Consider the following 13,943-nt stretch of genomic DNA (forward strand, 5'->3'; position numbering starts at 1 on the left):
GCTTTCTTTATAATCCAGCTCTCACATCTGTACATGACTACTGGAAAAACCATAGCTTTGACTAGATAGACCTTTGTTGGCAAAGTAATGTCTCTGCTTTTTAATATGCTGTCTAGGTTAGTCATAGTTTTTCTTCCAAGGAGCAAGCATCTTTTAATTTCATGGCTGCAGTCACCATCTGCAGTGATTTTGGAGCCCAGAAAAATAAAGTCTCTCACTGTTTCCACTGTTTCCCCATCTATTTCCCATGAAGTGATGGGACTGGATGCCATGATCTTAGTTTTCTGAATGTTGAGTTTTAAGCCAATATTTCCTCTTTCACTTTCATCAAGAGGCTCTTTAGTTCTTCTTCACTTTCTGCCATAAGGGTGGTGTCATCTGCATATCTGAGGTCATTGATATTTCTCCTGGCAATCTTGATTCCAGCATGTGCTTCATTCAGACCAGAATTTCGCATAATGTACTCTGCATGTAAGTTAAATAGGCAGGGTGACAATATACAGCCTTGACGTACTCCTTTCCCGATTTGGAACGAGTCTATTGTTCCATGTCCGGTTCTAACTGTTGCTTCTTGACCTGTGTTCAGATTTCTCAGGAGGCAGGTAAGGTGGTCTAGTATTCCCATTTCTTTAAGAAATTTCCACAGTTTGTTGTGATCCACACAGTCAAAGGCTTTGGTGTAGTCAATAAAGCAAAAGTAGATGTTTTTCTGGAACTCTCTGGCTTTTTCAGTGATCCAGTGGATACTGGCAATTTGATCTCTGGTTCCTCTAGCTTTTCTAAATCCAGCTTGAACATCTGGAAGTTCACGGTTCATATACTGTTGAAGCCTGGCTTGAAGGATTTTGAGAATTACTTTACTAGCGTGTGAGATGAGTGCAATTGTGTGGTATTTTGAACATTCTTTGACATTGCCTTTCTTTGGGATTGGGATGAAAACTGACCTTTTCCAGTCCTGAGGTCACTGCTGAGTCTTCCAAATTTGCTGGCATATTGAGTGCGGCACTTTCACAGCATTAGAAATACAGGGGATACAGCATCAGGGGATACAGGAACTGAGCTGTTATGGCAACTCATCCCCAAACTGGCAAGTTTCATGTTGAGAGCTGAACATAGACAGTTGAATCTAGAACTTCTACTCTGGCACACACTGGGGTGGCCACTTGGAAGGGCCCTCATTTAGCATTCTCTCCTGTCACGGGGACACAGCAAATTCTTCTAGTGAGATGGTCTCAGTTATGAGGGTAACAGAACATTTAATTTCTCTAGTTTGAGTTAGGAATTTATCTGGGAAGAAACCTTGAAATGAAACCTGTTTATAATGCTTCTGTTCTTGTGATGAGAAGTTCTGTGCAGAGTATGACTTCGGGTTCTGAATTCCTAATGATGCTTAGACAAATGAGATGGACACTCACATGGCCTGGTTCCAGGCTGGCAGAGGGGGAGGGGTCACACTTTGCTACAAACCTGTCTCAGGCTCTCCTGCCTCCCACCCTCCCTTCCTTCTCCCAGCCTTGTCTCCCTTCCTTTCTATTGTTTATTCAGTACCGTGGGGAACAACATGCCTGTCCTTGCCCTCCCAGATCTAGTCTAGCAGGGAAAGGATGTGTTATACAACAGTCACACAGGTAAAGAGTTCAAGGGGCACACTAGCTCCCCAGGAATGCTGTGACACTTGGGCCCCCACAGAGTGGACAAATATGCTGGCAGTAAAAGGCCGTGAGTGAAAAAGGTGGCTTAAAGCTCAACATTCAGAAAACTAAGGTCATGGCATCTGGTCCCATCACTTCATGGCAAATAGATGGGGAAACAGTGGCAGACTTTATTTCTTTGGGCTCTAAAATCACTGCAGATGGTGACTGCAGCCATGAAATTAAAAGACGCTTACTCCCTAGAAGGAAAGTTATGACCAACCTAGACAGCATATTCAAAAGCAGAGACATTACTTTGCCAAAAAAGGTCCGTCTAGTCAAGGCTATGGTTTTTCCAGTAGTCATGTACAGATGTGAGAGCTGGACTATAAAGAAACCTGAGCACTGAAGAACTAACTGATGCTTTTGAACTGTGGTGTTGGAGAAGACTCTTGAGAGTCCCTTGGACTTCAAGGAGATCCAACCAGTCCATCCTAAAGGAGGTCAGTCCTGGATGTTCATTGAAAGGACTGATGCTGAAGCTGAAACTCCAATACTTTGGCCACCTGATGTGAAGAGCTGACTCATTTGAAAAGACCCTGATGCTGGGAAAGATTGAGGGCAGGAGGAGAAGGGGATGACAGAGGATGAGATGGTTGGATGGCATCACTCACTCAATGGACATGAGTTTGGGTAAACTCCAGGAGTTGGTGATGGACAGGGAGGCCTGTTGTTCATGGGGTCGCAAAGAGTCAGACACGACTGAGTTACTGAACTGAACTGAACTGAACATCTAGAATGAATATTATCAGACCCACATGGCTTCCTACCAGCCTGCGCTCTGAGCCTCCCCACTCATGTTTTACGTTTATTCTGACAAGATTAGGAGTCTTGCTTCCCAAGTATGGTGCATGTCAGAAGCAGCAAAGTTTAAGTGTGTGGCATTGAGAAAGAAGAAAGCACTGCTAGGAACAGTCTTGCTGATACCAGCTAAGAGGAAGGGGGATCTAACAGAGGCCCATCAGTTACCATCAGAGATAGTGTCTGTCCATAATTTCATCGCGCTTCCCTGATGGCTCAGATGATAAAGAATCTGCTTGCAACGCGGGAGATCTGGGTTCAATCCCTGGGTTGGAAGGATCCCTGGAGAAGGGAATGGCAACCCACTCCAGTATTCTTGCCTGAAGAATTCCATGGACAGAGGCTACAGTCCATGGGGAAGCAAAGAGTTGGACATGAACTGAGCAACTAACACAAACACACATGATTTCATGCAATCCTCATGGTAGCTGTGAAAAAAAAAAAAAAAAGAATCTATATCTCCATTTTCCATAAGAGGAAACTGAGGACTGGAGGAGTTGGTATGATTGGCCTCCTCTGTTGAAGAAGGGAGAAATTCAAAAGAAGGAAGGGTAACCTAAGGAGATGAGAGTTCCACTGTCATTCTTCACATTCTAGAAGATTCCAGAACGTTCAAGAAAACTATGGCTTTCTTGTCTCAGGTTTGGCAATCCAGTCAAATTTTCCCCTCAAGGACTTGGTAGGAAGTGCACCCTCCCTACCCCTGTTCTTACCTCCTACTCCTTTCCTCACATAACACTCAGCTGCCTCCATGCGTCATGGGCTGCTGGAGACCCATGGACCCTGGGAAGGGTCTCCATCCTCAATGATGGTTATGGGGAGGGAGCAGCATCAGAGAGACTGAATCTTTGCACAGAAACCAAAAACACAAGTCTGTTTTTTTGAGCAAAGAACAAATTGTTGGAGGAAGGCAGCTACACAAAATAATTTTAAGTGACAGGTCTAATTTTAGAGACGAGAACTTGAAAGTTACTGTGAGAAGGAGGGGAAAAAACAATCTGACGCTGAAAAGGGAATGAGAAATAACTAAATGTTATGTTCAACTTTCACTTGATTTCTAAAGAGTGTGAAAACCATTCATCGACTCTTTAGCAAAAAAAAAAAGTACTGAACAATATGTAATGCTTGTTTAGGACAGTGATTCTCGACTGGGGGCAATTTTTGTCCCCAGGGGACATTTTGCCATGATGGAGACATGTTTGTTTGTTGCATGAACTGTCACCTAGGGAGTAGAGGTCTGGTAAGCTGCAAAACATCCTAGAGTGTATACTAAAATTCCACGACAATGAATTTTCCAGCCCCAAATGTGCATAGTGCTAAGGCTGAGAAAGACTGGTTCAGTGCAGGGTATAAGGTCTCAGAGATGGGCTGGGGAATCTGTCAGGGCCCTGCTGCCAGGACGTGTAACCCACCATGACCTTGAGCAAGTCCTTGATCCTCTGCAAGCCTCAGCTTCTTCATTTAGAAAATGGGGATGGAGCCACCTACCCTGCAAGACGTTTGGGTCCAGAATAAAGTGATGAATGGAGATGCCTAGCAGTGTTTATGCCTGTCTTAACATATAGACTGTGTCCCCCAACATTCATTGTTGTTGTTCAGTCATTAAGTTGTGTCCAACTCTCTGGGACCCCACGGACTGTAGCATGCCAGGCTCCTCTGTCCTCAACTATCTCCCAAAGTTTGCTCAAATTCATGTCCATTGAATAGGTGATGTTATCTAACCATCTCATCTTCTGTCATCCCCTTTTCCTCCTGCCCTCAATCTTTACCAGCATCAGGGTCTTTCTCAATGAGTTGACTCTTTGCATCAGGTAACCAAAGTACTGGAGCTTCAGCTTCAGCATCAGTCCTTCCAATGAATATTCAGGATTGATTTCCTTTAGGATTGACTGGTTGGATCTCCTTGCAGTCCAATGGACTTTCAAGAGTCTTCTCCATCACCACAATTCAAAAGCATTAATTCTTCAGCACTCAGCATTCTTTATGATCCCCTCACATAATTTCTGGTAAAACTAAGGGGACAGAGCAAGTATTAAAGTGCATTTAGAGGCTTTCATCTGTGTTAGCTAGCTCTCTCCTTTGATCTTGTGAATTATTTGGGGGGTAGAAGGTAGCTTTTTCCAGGTGCAGGGAGGGAGCTTGGACTAGGGCATAGGACAGTGGGCTCTGAGGCTGGGATTTGCTGCTCACCGGCACTTGTCCTTTAGTATGTAAGAATCAGGGCTTCCCTGAATGCTCAGTTGGTAAAGAATCTGCCTGCAATGCAGGAGACCCTGGTTTGATTCTTGGGTCAGGAAGATTTGCTGGAGAAGGGATAGGCTACCCACTCCAGTATTCTGGCCTGGAGAATTTCATGGACTGTATAGTCCATGGAGTCGCAAAGAGGCGGATACGACTCAGCGACTTTCACTTCACTTCACTTCATGTAAGAATGAAGTAGGACTTGTCCCCTTGACTGCCTAGGGATGACCTAGGGACCCAGCCCGGTGACATACACAGGTATACTCTGAAGCATGGAGTCAAACTGGGGTAGTTGCCAGGGTCTGGGAGTGGGGGAAACTCAGTGTCATTAATGAATAGGTATAAAGTTTCAGTTTAAGCAAGATGAACAAGCTCTAAAGATCTGTACAATATGATGCCCATGGTTAACAATGTCATATTGTGCATTTAAACGTTTGTGAAGAAGATAAATGTCATGCTAAATGTCCTTACAATGATAAGATGGAGGACTTCTCAGGTGGCACAGTGGATAAGAATCCGCCTGACGATACAGGCGACACGGGTTTGATCCCTGGCCTGGAAAGAGTTCATGTTGTCGGAGCAACTAAGGCGGTGCACCATGACTTCTGAGCCTGTGCTCTAGAGCCCGTGAGCCACAACTACTGAGCCCGTGCTCCCCAGCTGCTGAAGCCTGTGCTCCACAGCTGGAGAAGCCACTGCTATGAGACGACTGTGCACCGCAGCTAGAGCAGCCCCTCCACTCTCCACAATTAGAGAAAGCCCACGAACAGCAATGAAAGGCCTAGCATGGCCAAAGTAAGTAAATAAATAAATACATTTTAAAAAAGAAAGAAAAAGAAAAGAGTTGGAAAGTAGTCAACGCAAAGGAAAGTGACTGAGATCTCAGATCTGCTGGCTCTGGGAGCAGAGATTTTTTTTTTTCTCCATCTATGCTTATGCAGTGGGGCTTACAGAAACACTCAAGTGGAATTTACAAAGTAATACAGCATATGCAAATTGGAAAATTATGTCTCACAGAAGGAGAGAATTCTGTTTAGAAATGTCATGGTTCTCTATCTAAATGTCTCATTACATACAGATTCCATATGTGGCTTTACAATTCCACGTGTTAACTTTAAGAAACAGATGCTTTCTGTCTCTGCTTACTCAGAACAGGGAGGGAGCATTTGAAATAGTCTAGCACAACAGAGGTCCATGTAGTCAAAGCTATGGATTTTCCAGTAGTTATGTATGGATGTGAGAACAGAGAATTGACTTTTTGAAGTGTGGTGCTAGAGAAGACTCTTGAAAGTCCCTGGGAAAGCAAAGAGATCAAACCAGTTAATCCTAAAGAAAATCAACCCTGAATACTCTTTGGTAGGACTGATGCTGAAGCTGAAGCATCAATACTTTGTCCACCTGAAGAGCCGACTCATTGGAAAAGACCCTGATGTTGGGAAAGATTAAAGCCAAGAGAAGGGGACAACAGAGGATGAGATGGTTGGATAGCATCACCGACTCGATGGATATGAACTTGGGCAAGCTCTGGGAGATGGTGAGGGACAGGGAAGCCTGGCATGCTGCAGTCTATGGGGTTGCAAAGAGTTGGACACGACTTGGTGATTGAACAACAATAAGCACGACCTTGGTCTTATCCAGAGGAGGCAACAATAGGACTAGATCAAGGTCAGGCAAGTTAACCCAGGTGCCCCCTCCTTCTGCTGACACAACTAGACCAAGGTTAAGCAAATAAGCCACAAGACGATTTCACTTCATCCTGATATTTCCAACAAAAGATGCAAGAGAAAAAAGAGAAATGAGGCTGAACACTGGGTTGTTAACTTCCCCCCCATCCCCTACCCCCTGACTGGAACTACTCCCCTTTCAGGTTGCCTTCCCTACCCACCCACAAACATCCTCCCTGCTGACTCTGGTATGCCAGGGCAACTCTTTCATCTGGGCTTCTTCAGAAGTTCCCTTCTCCTGCCCTCTGGGCCCAGCCACACTTGTCCTGAGCTATGTAACTGACCTCGAGGGAATCTGATTCCTTCAGTGCAGGAATCTCCTCTATGTATTCCTGCCAAGTGGCTGGCCAGCTGGCTTGCACACTTTCACAAATGGGAAACTCACTACCCCTGGAGGCAATCCACTGTTTTCCAGAAGCAGCCATAACAGTAATGATCCTAAGTCTGCCTCCCTACTCCTAAAATTTCTGAATTCTACATTTTGGAGCCCCTAAGAGAGAAGGGGAGGCTTTGTCCATTGGTGGGTTAGGGTACCCCAGAGAAGAAGACCCTCCTCTGGTTTACCTGCCCACATCGACTTGGGCCTCAAGAAACTTTTCTTTAAAGCCTTTAAATTTTATCAGGTCAAAATCATACATTGAAGCCAGCCCAACCAATGTTGTTGTTGAACAGTTGCTAAATCCAACTCTTTGCGACCCCACGGACTGCAGCATGCAAGGCTTCCTTGTCCTTCACTATCTCCTGGAGCTTGCTCAAACTCATGTCCATTGAGTCAGTGAAGCCATCCAACCATCTCATCCTCTGTTGTCCCCTTCTCCTCCTACCTTCAATCTTTCCCAGCATCAGCCCAGCCAAGGGTACCTTTCTTTAAATAATCTCAATGTCATGTCGCTTACTTGTGACTTTCTAATATCTTCCTTAAGAAATATGACTTTTAGGCACTTCTCTGGTGGCCCAGTGGTTAAAAATCTGCCTTCCAATGCAGGGATGCAGGTTCCATCCCTGGGCGGGGAACTAAGATCCCACGTGCCGTGGGACAACTACAGAGCCCATGCTCTGGAGACTGAAAACACAACTAGAGAAAAATCTGCATGCTGCAAGGAAAGATCATGTGTGCCGCAACTAAGACCAGACACAGCCAAATAAATAAATATATATTTTAAAGACATATGATTTCTAAGTGTTTCTAGGGATAAGTAATTATAATGATAGCAGCATTTAGTAAGGGGTAATTCTGGGCTAGCTGCTTCATTGAACATCTCACATAGATGATCTCTTTCCATATTACATTATCCCATTTTACAGATATGGAAACTGATGGTCAGGTTACATGATTGCCCAGTGGCACAGAACTGGGCTAGAACCCAGGGCATACAGGGTCCAAGCCCTGGCCCACCTCCCCCCACCCTTCCCTCCGGTTCCTCTGTCTGTGCTGGGGCACTCACCGCATTGAGGCCGGAGAGCTGGTAGCAGGCCATGGAGATGACTGCGGTGATGAGCTGCCAGCGAACGAAGGGACTCCTGAGCAGCTCCAGCACGGATACCAGCCGGATGTTCCTCTGCACGCGGCTCTCCGCCAGGACCTCCTCCATCTCACGGGAGACGTCCTCTTTGCCCAAGAAGGTCCGGAAGGCTACCAATGGGGAGGAGCACGGATTTCAGTGGGGATTATTAGGATGTCCGCTGTGTCTGATGTTGGGGCCCCCGGGGATGGTCTGTCCCACCATCCAGACACACCGGATGGTTGTATATCAGAGATGGAGCTGGCAGGGGTCGTTGAGGCCATGGAGTGCCAAGCCCTTGTTTAAAAGTAAGAAAATAGGGACCTCCCTGATGATCCAGTGGCCAAGAACTCTGTTCTCCCACTGCAGGGGTCCCAGGTTTGATCCCTGGTCAGGGAACTGAATCCCATAGGCCACAACTAAGCGTTCACATGTGACAATGAAGAGCAAGATTCTGCATGCTGCAAGTAAGACTGGAGCAGCCAAATAGATAAATTATATATACATACACACACAAAGACCCTGATTCTGGGAAGGATTGAAGGCAGGAGGAGAAGGGGATGACAAGGATGAGATGGTTGGATGGCAGCACCGATTCAATGGACACGAGTATGAGTAAACTCCAGGAGTTGGTGATGGACAGGGAAGCCTGGTGTGCGGCAGTCCATGGGGTTGCAAAGAGTTGGACATGACTGAGCGACTGACCTGAACTGATATATACAAAACAAAAGTAGGAAAACAGGAGGCCCACAGAGATGTAGTGACCTGCTCAAGGTCATTGAGTTGGCCAGGAGAAGAACCCCTAGAGAACCAGGCTCCTCTGATTGCCCCCCCTGCAAAGCTGAGCACATCCAGGGTTCAAATCCCATCTCTACCTCTGGGTAGATGAGCAGCGTTCATGCCTCAAAAAGTTCCTGTAATGACCAAGTGATGTAACATATGCTAAACCCCTGGCTCCATGATGATGCACTGAGCACCTCCTGTCCGCCCAGCCCTGTGTGCTCATTCTCACTGGTGGCCTCTAGACGGAAGTCAGACTGCCACCTGACCAGGATGCCTGGAACGGGGATTGAACTAAATGATCTCCAGGGCCCTTTCCACACAGCCCTGTGAAATACAGAAAGCTGGATTGGAATATTCTCAAAGAGCCAATCTTCCCAGGATTCAAGCTCACCCCTGTGACTCAGGCTTTCCCAGGCTGAACACTGCAAATTTCCAGCCTCAGTGAGCATGTCATCTTTTTTTTTTTTTTTTACCAAGCCCTTAATTGTGCAAACCGCCATGGATATATGCACGAAGCTGGGCTGTCTGATTAGACCCCCGAGATCACAATAATTAGATCTGGGGAGATGGTTTTAGAATGCAGATTTAAATATTCAGCATGTTGGGGGCCAGAGTGAGGTACTCCGCCCATGGCAAAGGTCATGAGGAAGGAGGCTCGACATACGCAAAGGCGGGATCGAGCCTCAGGAGTCCCCCTGGAAATCCTCGAGCGTCTACCACCATAACCAGAGCCTGCCTACTTTACTACTTTGTGCTCTCACCTGCACCTCTGACTTTACGGGGGGCTGTCCCCCACCACCTCTTTCGGAGAAGGAGTTAACCTAGAGCTCCAGTCAATAAAAACTCTTGGGTGTGACAAGAGTGTTTTAACCTACAAACTCCTCTGAAGGTTCTCTAGCCTGCCTGACAGGCTCGTCCGGCCACATGTGATTGCTCACAGCCTCCCAACCGTGAGAGGCACGAGATGCTTTAAACCTTCTAAAAACAGGTTCCTTAGAAAAGTTAGAAAACTATAAGTATAAGTATAGTGGGCTAATTAGAAATTGTGTTGGTGAAGGGTTTTTCATTTGTTGAGCCAATGTTTGTTGCTAAGTCTCCACATCCCCTGCCCTTACACACATTAATGAATATATAGAAGAAATAAGTATTAACCTTTGATATTAATCACGTTAGACCTTAGGCTAAGTAAATTCTTTCCTTAACTAAAACCCACTACACCCTCACCCTGTAGGAATGTAACTTTATTTGGGTGGCGTCTGTTTTGAGAATAATCAGCCCTGGAGAAATAAGTGTCCTGATTGACTGACTGTTGTCACAAGGAGAGGGTCGTAAATTGTCAGCAGGCCCCCCTGGCCAGAAGATGATGTAACACACCTAAGACCTCTGTATACATTTGTGTGAAGCACCTGACTTTAATAAAAGTCAGGACTGCTGTCCCCACGTGACTTTTGTATAACATCTCAGTGTATAAAAACAGACTCTGGAAAATACAGAATTGGGATCAGTTTCTCGAAATACTGGTCTCCCCATGTCGCTCTCTCTCTCACTCTGGCTGAGTCTCCATCTGGAGTGCGGAACCCACCATGCTTACTAATTATGCCTGGGCTTCTAAGATCCGACCGGGGAGGCCTCAGTGTCTCCTCTCCTTCAGGAGAACGGAAGGACGCCTGCGGCCTACGTAAGTGGTGCAAACTTCTTGTCTTGAAGTTTTATTGGTCTCCCGCGTAAACCAAGCTACTCAGCCTCTTTTCTCCACTGAATTTTCCTACTGAGCTATCCTTATTCTATTACTCTTTATATCTTTAATTAATATCTAATTGAAGCTATTGTATCCTGATCCTCGCCTATGCCGTCTCTCCTTCGAATACCCTGGATCAGCCGGGGCTGGTCCCCGGCACAGCACTTAGGTATTCATCCTCCTACAGGGGAGGCGGCTTGTGATGGCTCCTGGGGACAGTCCTTTCCTGATACAGTGCGCATTATCCCTAAAAACACTGCTCTGAACCTCAGGCCAGGTGAAACTACTTTTCTTAAGTAGGAAAAATCAAAACATGGTTGTTAAATCTCTCCAGATTCTGCAAGCCCAGGAAGGCTCTGAGGTGTTATTTCCAGAAGTATAGTAAAAACCACCTCAGAATGTCTCTTTTGTAAGCTGTAATTTAATACCTTTCCCAGCATTTATTAAAGATAAGTGGAGGAAACAGCTGAGGGGGAAATGTTTCTGTAGCATTTACTAAACCATAGTATTTCTCAAAGTTCAAAAATGCAATATTCATGTCATAAAGTAAGCCTAGAGTTTCAGGGCAAGAAAATATTTCTCTCTTCTTCCTGACATACATAAAATAAGGAGAACTTGAGAACCTTTTTTTTTTTTCCCCTTTTCACTTTGGCTGCTGGGAAGCTCTCAGTTAAACTCATTGTTCAGCTCTTAGAGTTTCCTGGAGCAAAATTCTTTCTTCTTCCTGTTAAAAGTTCTGATCTCATTCTTTTTTAATTTTTAAAAATTATTTATTTATTTTTGGTTGTACTGGGTCTTTGTTGCTGCCCCGACTTTTCTCTGTTTGCAGCGAGCAGGGGCTACTCTCTGAGTGCAGTACACAGGCTTCTCATTGCAGTGGCTTCTCTTCTCTCTGCACTTGGCCATGACCTTCTCTCTACCGGGAATGCTCTTCCTGCCTTTCCTCGCTTGGCTAACTTTTCCCACTTCGAAGTCAGAGCCTGGGCTCTCACAGTCCCTTGCGTTTTTTCCTACCTTGGCACTTTCTCACCACACTTTCATCAGCACCTGCTGTGAGCACCTGGAAGTCCAGTGCCTGGTGCCCGGGGGAGAGCAGGTGCCAAGTTGGTGTTTGTTGATCCTGTGGGGACAGTACTGGTCATGTAAAGGGATGGTCTCATGTATGGTGGGCCGAAATCATGGGCTGTTCAGAGCCATTTCTCAGTACAAACTTACTGAGCGTCTGCTGTGCTCCAGACGCTGCACTGGGGAGGTGGTGTCTCCACTACAATCACATCACATTTCCAAATCAGTTTTTGTGGAATTCCAATCCCAGGAGAGGCTCCATGGGAACAAGATTCCCTGATCAGAGAAGTTTAGTCTCACTGCATGAGTGCTAGCTCCCGGAGGTTCAAACTTTACATTAGACTAGTAAAGGCTGTGGACTTCTCTGGTGGCCCAGTGATTAAGAGTCTGCTTGCCAATGCAGGGGACATGGGTTCAATCCCTGGTCTGGAAGGATTCCACATGCTGTGGAGCAACTAATCTTGTGCACCACAGCTACTGAAGTCCTCTCATCCTAGAGCCTGTGCTTCGCAAAAAGAGAAGCCTGAGCACCACAAGTAGAAAAAGACTATGTGTAGCTATGAAGACCCAGCACAGCCAAAATAAATAATAAAATTAAGAAAGAAAGAAAATTAAAACAAAAAAAGTAACGGTTCTGATAAGTCCCGCGAGAAAGACACCCATTTCATTTTGTTTAGTTCCACATTTCCCAAGTGTGTTTCCTGGTGCATCAACTAACATTGTGCAGAAGTACATCAAGAAGTGTGATTCTAACTTTACGTGGCAGTGTCACAGAGGGAGCAAATTCAGGACGTCCTGGGAGCCAGGAGGGGAGCTCCATGGATGGCGCTGGGCAGAGAGGAGGCAAATATCACCAGGTTACTCCCTATCTCTGTCTTTTAGGAGGCACTTTGAAGAGCAGAAAAAGCCAGGGGTAGGCAGAAGAATGACCACCCATGTCAGTCCACATTCTAATCCCCAGTACCTGTGAATAAGTTAGCATTCATGGCCAAAGGGGCACTGCATATGTGATTAATGTAAAGGCCTTGAGATGGGGAGGTTATCCTGGATTATCTAGGTGGGCCCAATGTCATCACAAGATTCCTTATAAGAGAAAGGTAGGAGGGTCAGAGTGAGAGAGAAACTGATGTGACCATGGAAACAGGGGTTGGAGGAGGGATGCACTTTAAAGGAGGAAGGGGTCACGAGCCAAGGAGTGCGGGCCACCTCTATGAGCTGGAAAAGGCCAGGAATGATTCTCCCCTGGAGCCTCCAGAAAGGATCCCAGCCCTGCCAGCACTTTGATATTAGCCTGTTGAGTCCTATTTTGCAGTTTTGACTTCCAGAACTATAAGGTAATAAATTGATGTTTTAAGCCACCAAAGGAAAACCAACGCAGAGCCACTGAAATGAGGAAGCTGTAGGTTCAACCCCACCACCACCCACTTTCTGCAGGACACGGGGAAAGCACCTGATCTTTCAAGCCTTAGGTCTTAACTGTAAACTGGGGCTGAGGCCACCTCTGTCTCCACGTTACCATGACAACCACCTGCAGAGTAGGCAAGGCACCAGGCAAAGCCTGGAGCGTGGCTCAGCCTGGAGCTCAGTGCCATCAGCGACCGCTTTCAGGGACAAGTACCCCGCTGGGAAGCTAGAGGGCATGAGTGAAAGCAGCATCATGAAAGACTTAGTGAGGGCAAAGGGGGATGTGTCTGTCCAGTACTTCTAGGAATCTGGGAGGGAGAGCTTGGAAGGGATGGAGGTCACAGACTTGGGCCATGCAGTCGCAAGCCTAGGGTTTAAGCACATAGCCCTAGATGGAGCGTCCTGGGTGGGTGGCCACAGAAGAGTCACTCAGCCTCTCTGGACTCCATCCTCACCTCTAATTCAGGGATGATACTCGTGCGAGCCTCTCGGGGTATAAGGACTGGGTAGTGGGCCCTCACCTGGAGGGGTGCCTGGTCCTGAAAGTGCTTATTTGGTGTTCTAGAATAGTTGGGGAGCATGTTGGGGTGGGACCTCTGGGCTCACCCAGAAGCTTACCCTGGCTTCAGGCACGGGCCTTCCTGGTGCCAGCTCTCTCAGTTAGTGAGGATATAGGACAGGGCTCTGCTGGCATCTGATTCTCCCTGAGTGGTCACAGCTGCCTGGGACTTGGGGTTGAGGGGGATTCTGAGGTTGTCCTCTCTGCCCAGTGGGGAAGAATGGGTGACGGACCAAGCAGAATCCAACAGAGCAGGCTGCTGGCTCATGTGCCACGTGTTAGCTGGACCCATGTGGACAATACGTGCCAGGAGTGTCCAAGGGATGGGTCTGGGAGACCATTCATGGCCGGAGCCTGGATTTGGAAGTGGGTGATGGGGGAAAGGGGTGATGAGCTGGAGGCTGTGTGGTCCCGTGAGCTCCTATCCTCACCATC

At 46.6% G+C, this 13,943-nt stretch overlaps 1 protein-coding gene across 8 annotated transcripts in view; it reads right to left on the reverse strand.

Annotated features, from left to right (window-relative positions):
• The window catches only part of SLC2A9 (solute carrier family 2 member 9), a 232,815-nt gene that overhangs the window by 98,512 nt on the left and 120,360 nt on the right, over window positions 1-13,943 (reverse strand). For all 8 annotated transcript variants that reach the window (XR_009737120.1, XM_061420818.1, XM_061420816.1 and 5 more), the window contains one exon: window positions 7,903-8,090. Coding sequence is in view for 7 of the 8 variants with exons in the window: in XM_061420818.1 (XP_061276802.1) it covers window positions 7,903-8,090 (188 nt within the window). In the remaining variant the exon portion in view is untranslated. The remainder of the gene's footprint in view (window positions 1-7,902; window positions 8,091-13,943) is intronic.

Source organism: Bos javanicus, chromosome 6, assembly GCF_032452875.1.
Source record: "Bos javanicus breed banteng chromosome 6, ARS-OSU_banteng_1.0, whole genome shotgun sequence".
Lineage (NCBI taxonomy): Eukaryota > Metazoa > Chordata > Mammalia > Artiodactyla > Bovidae > Bos > Bos javanicus.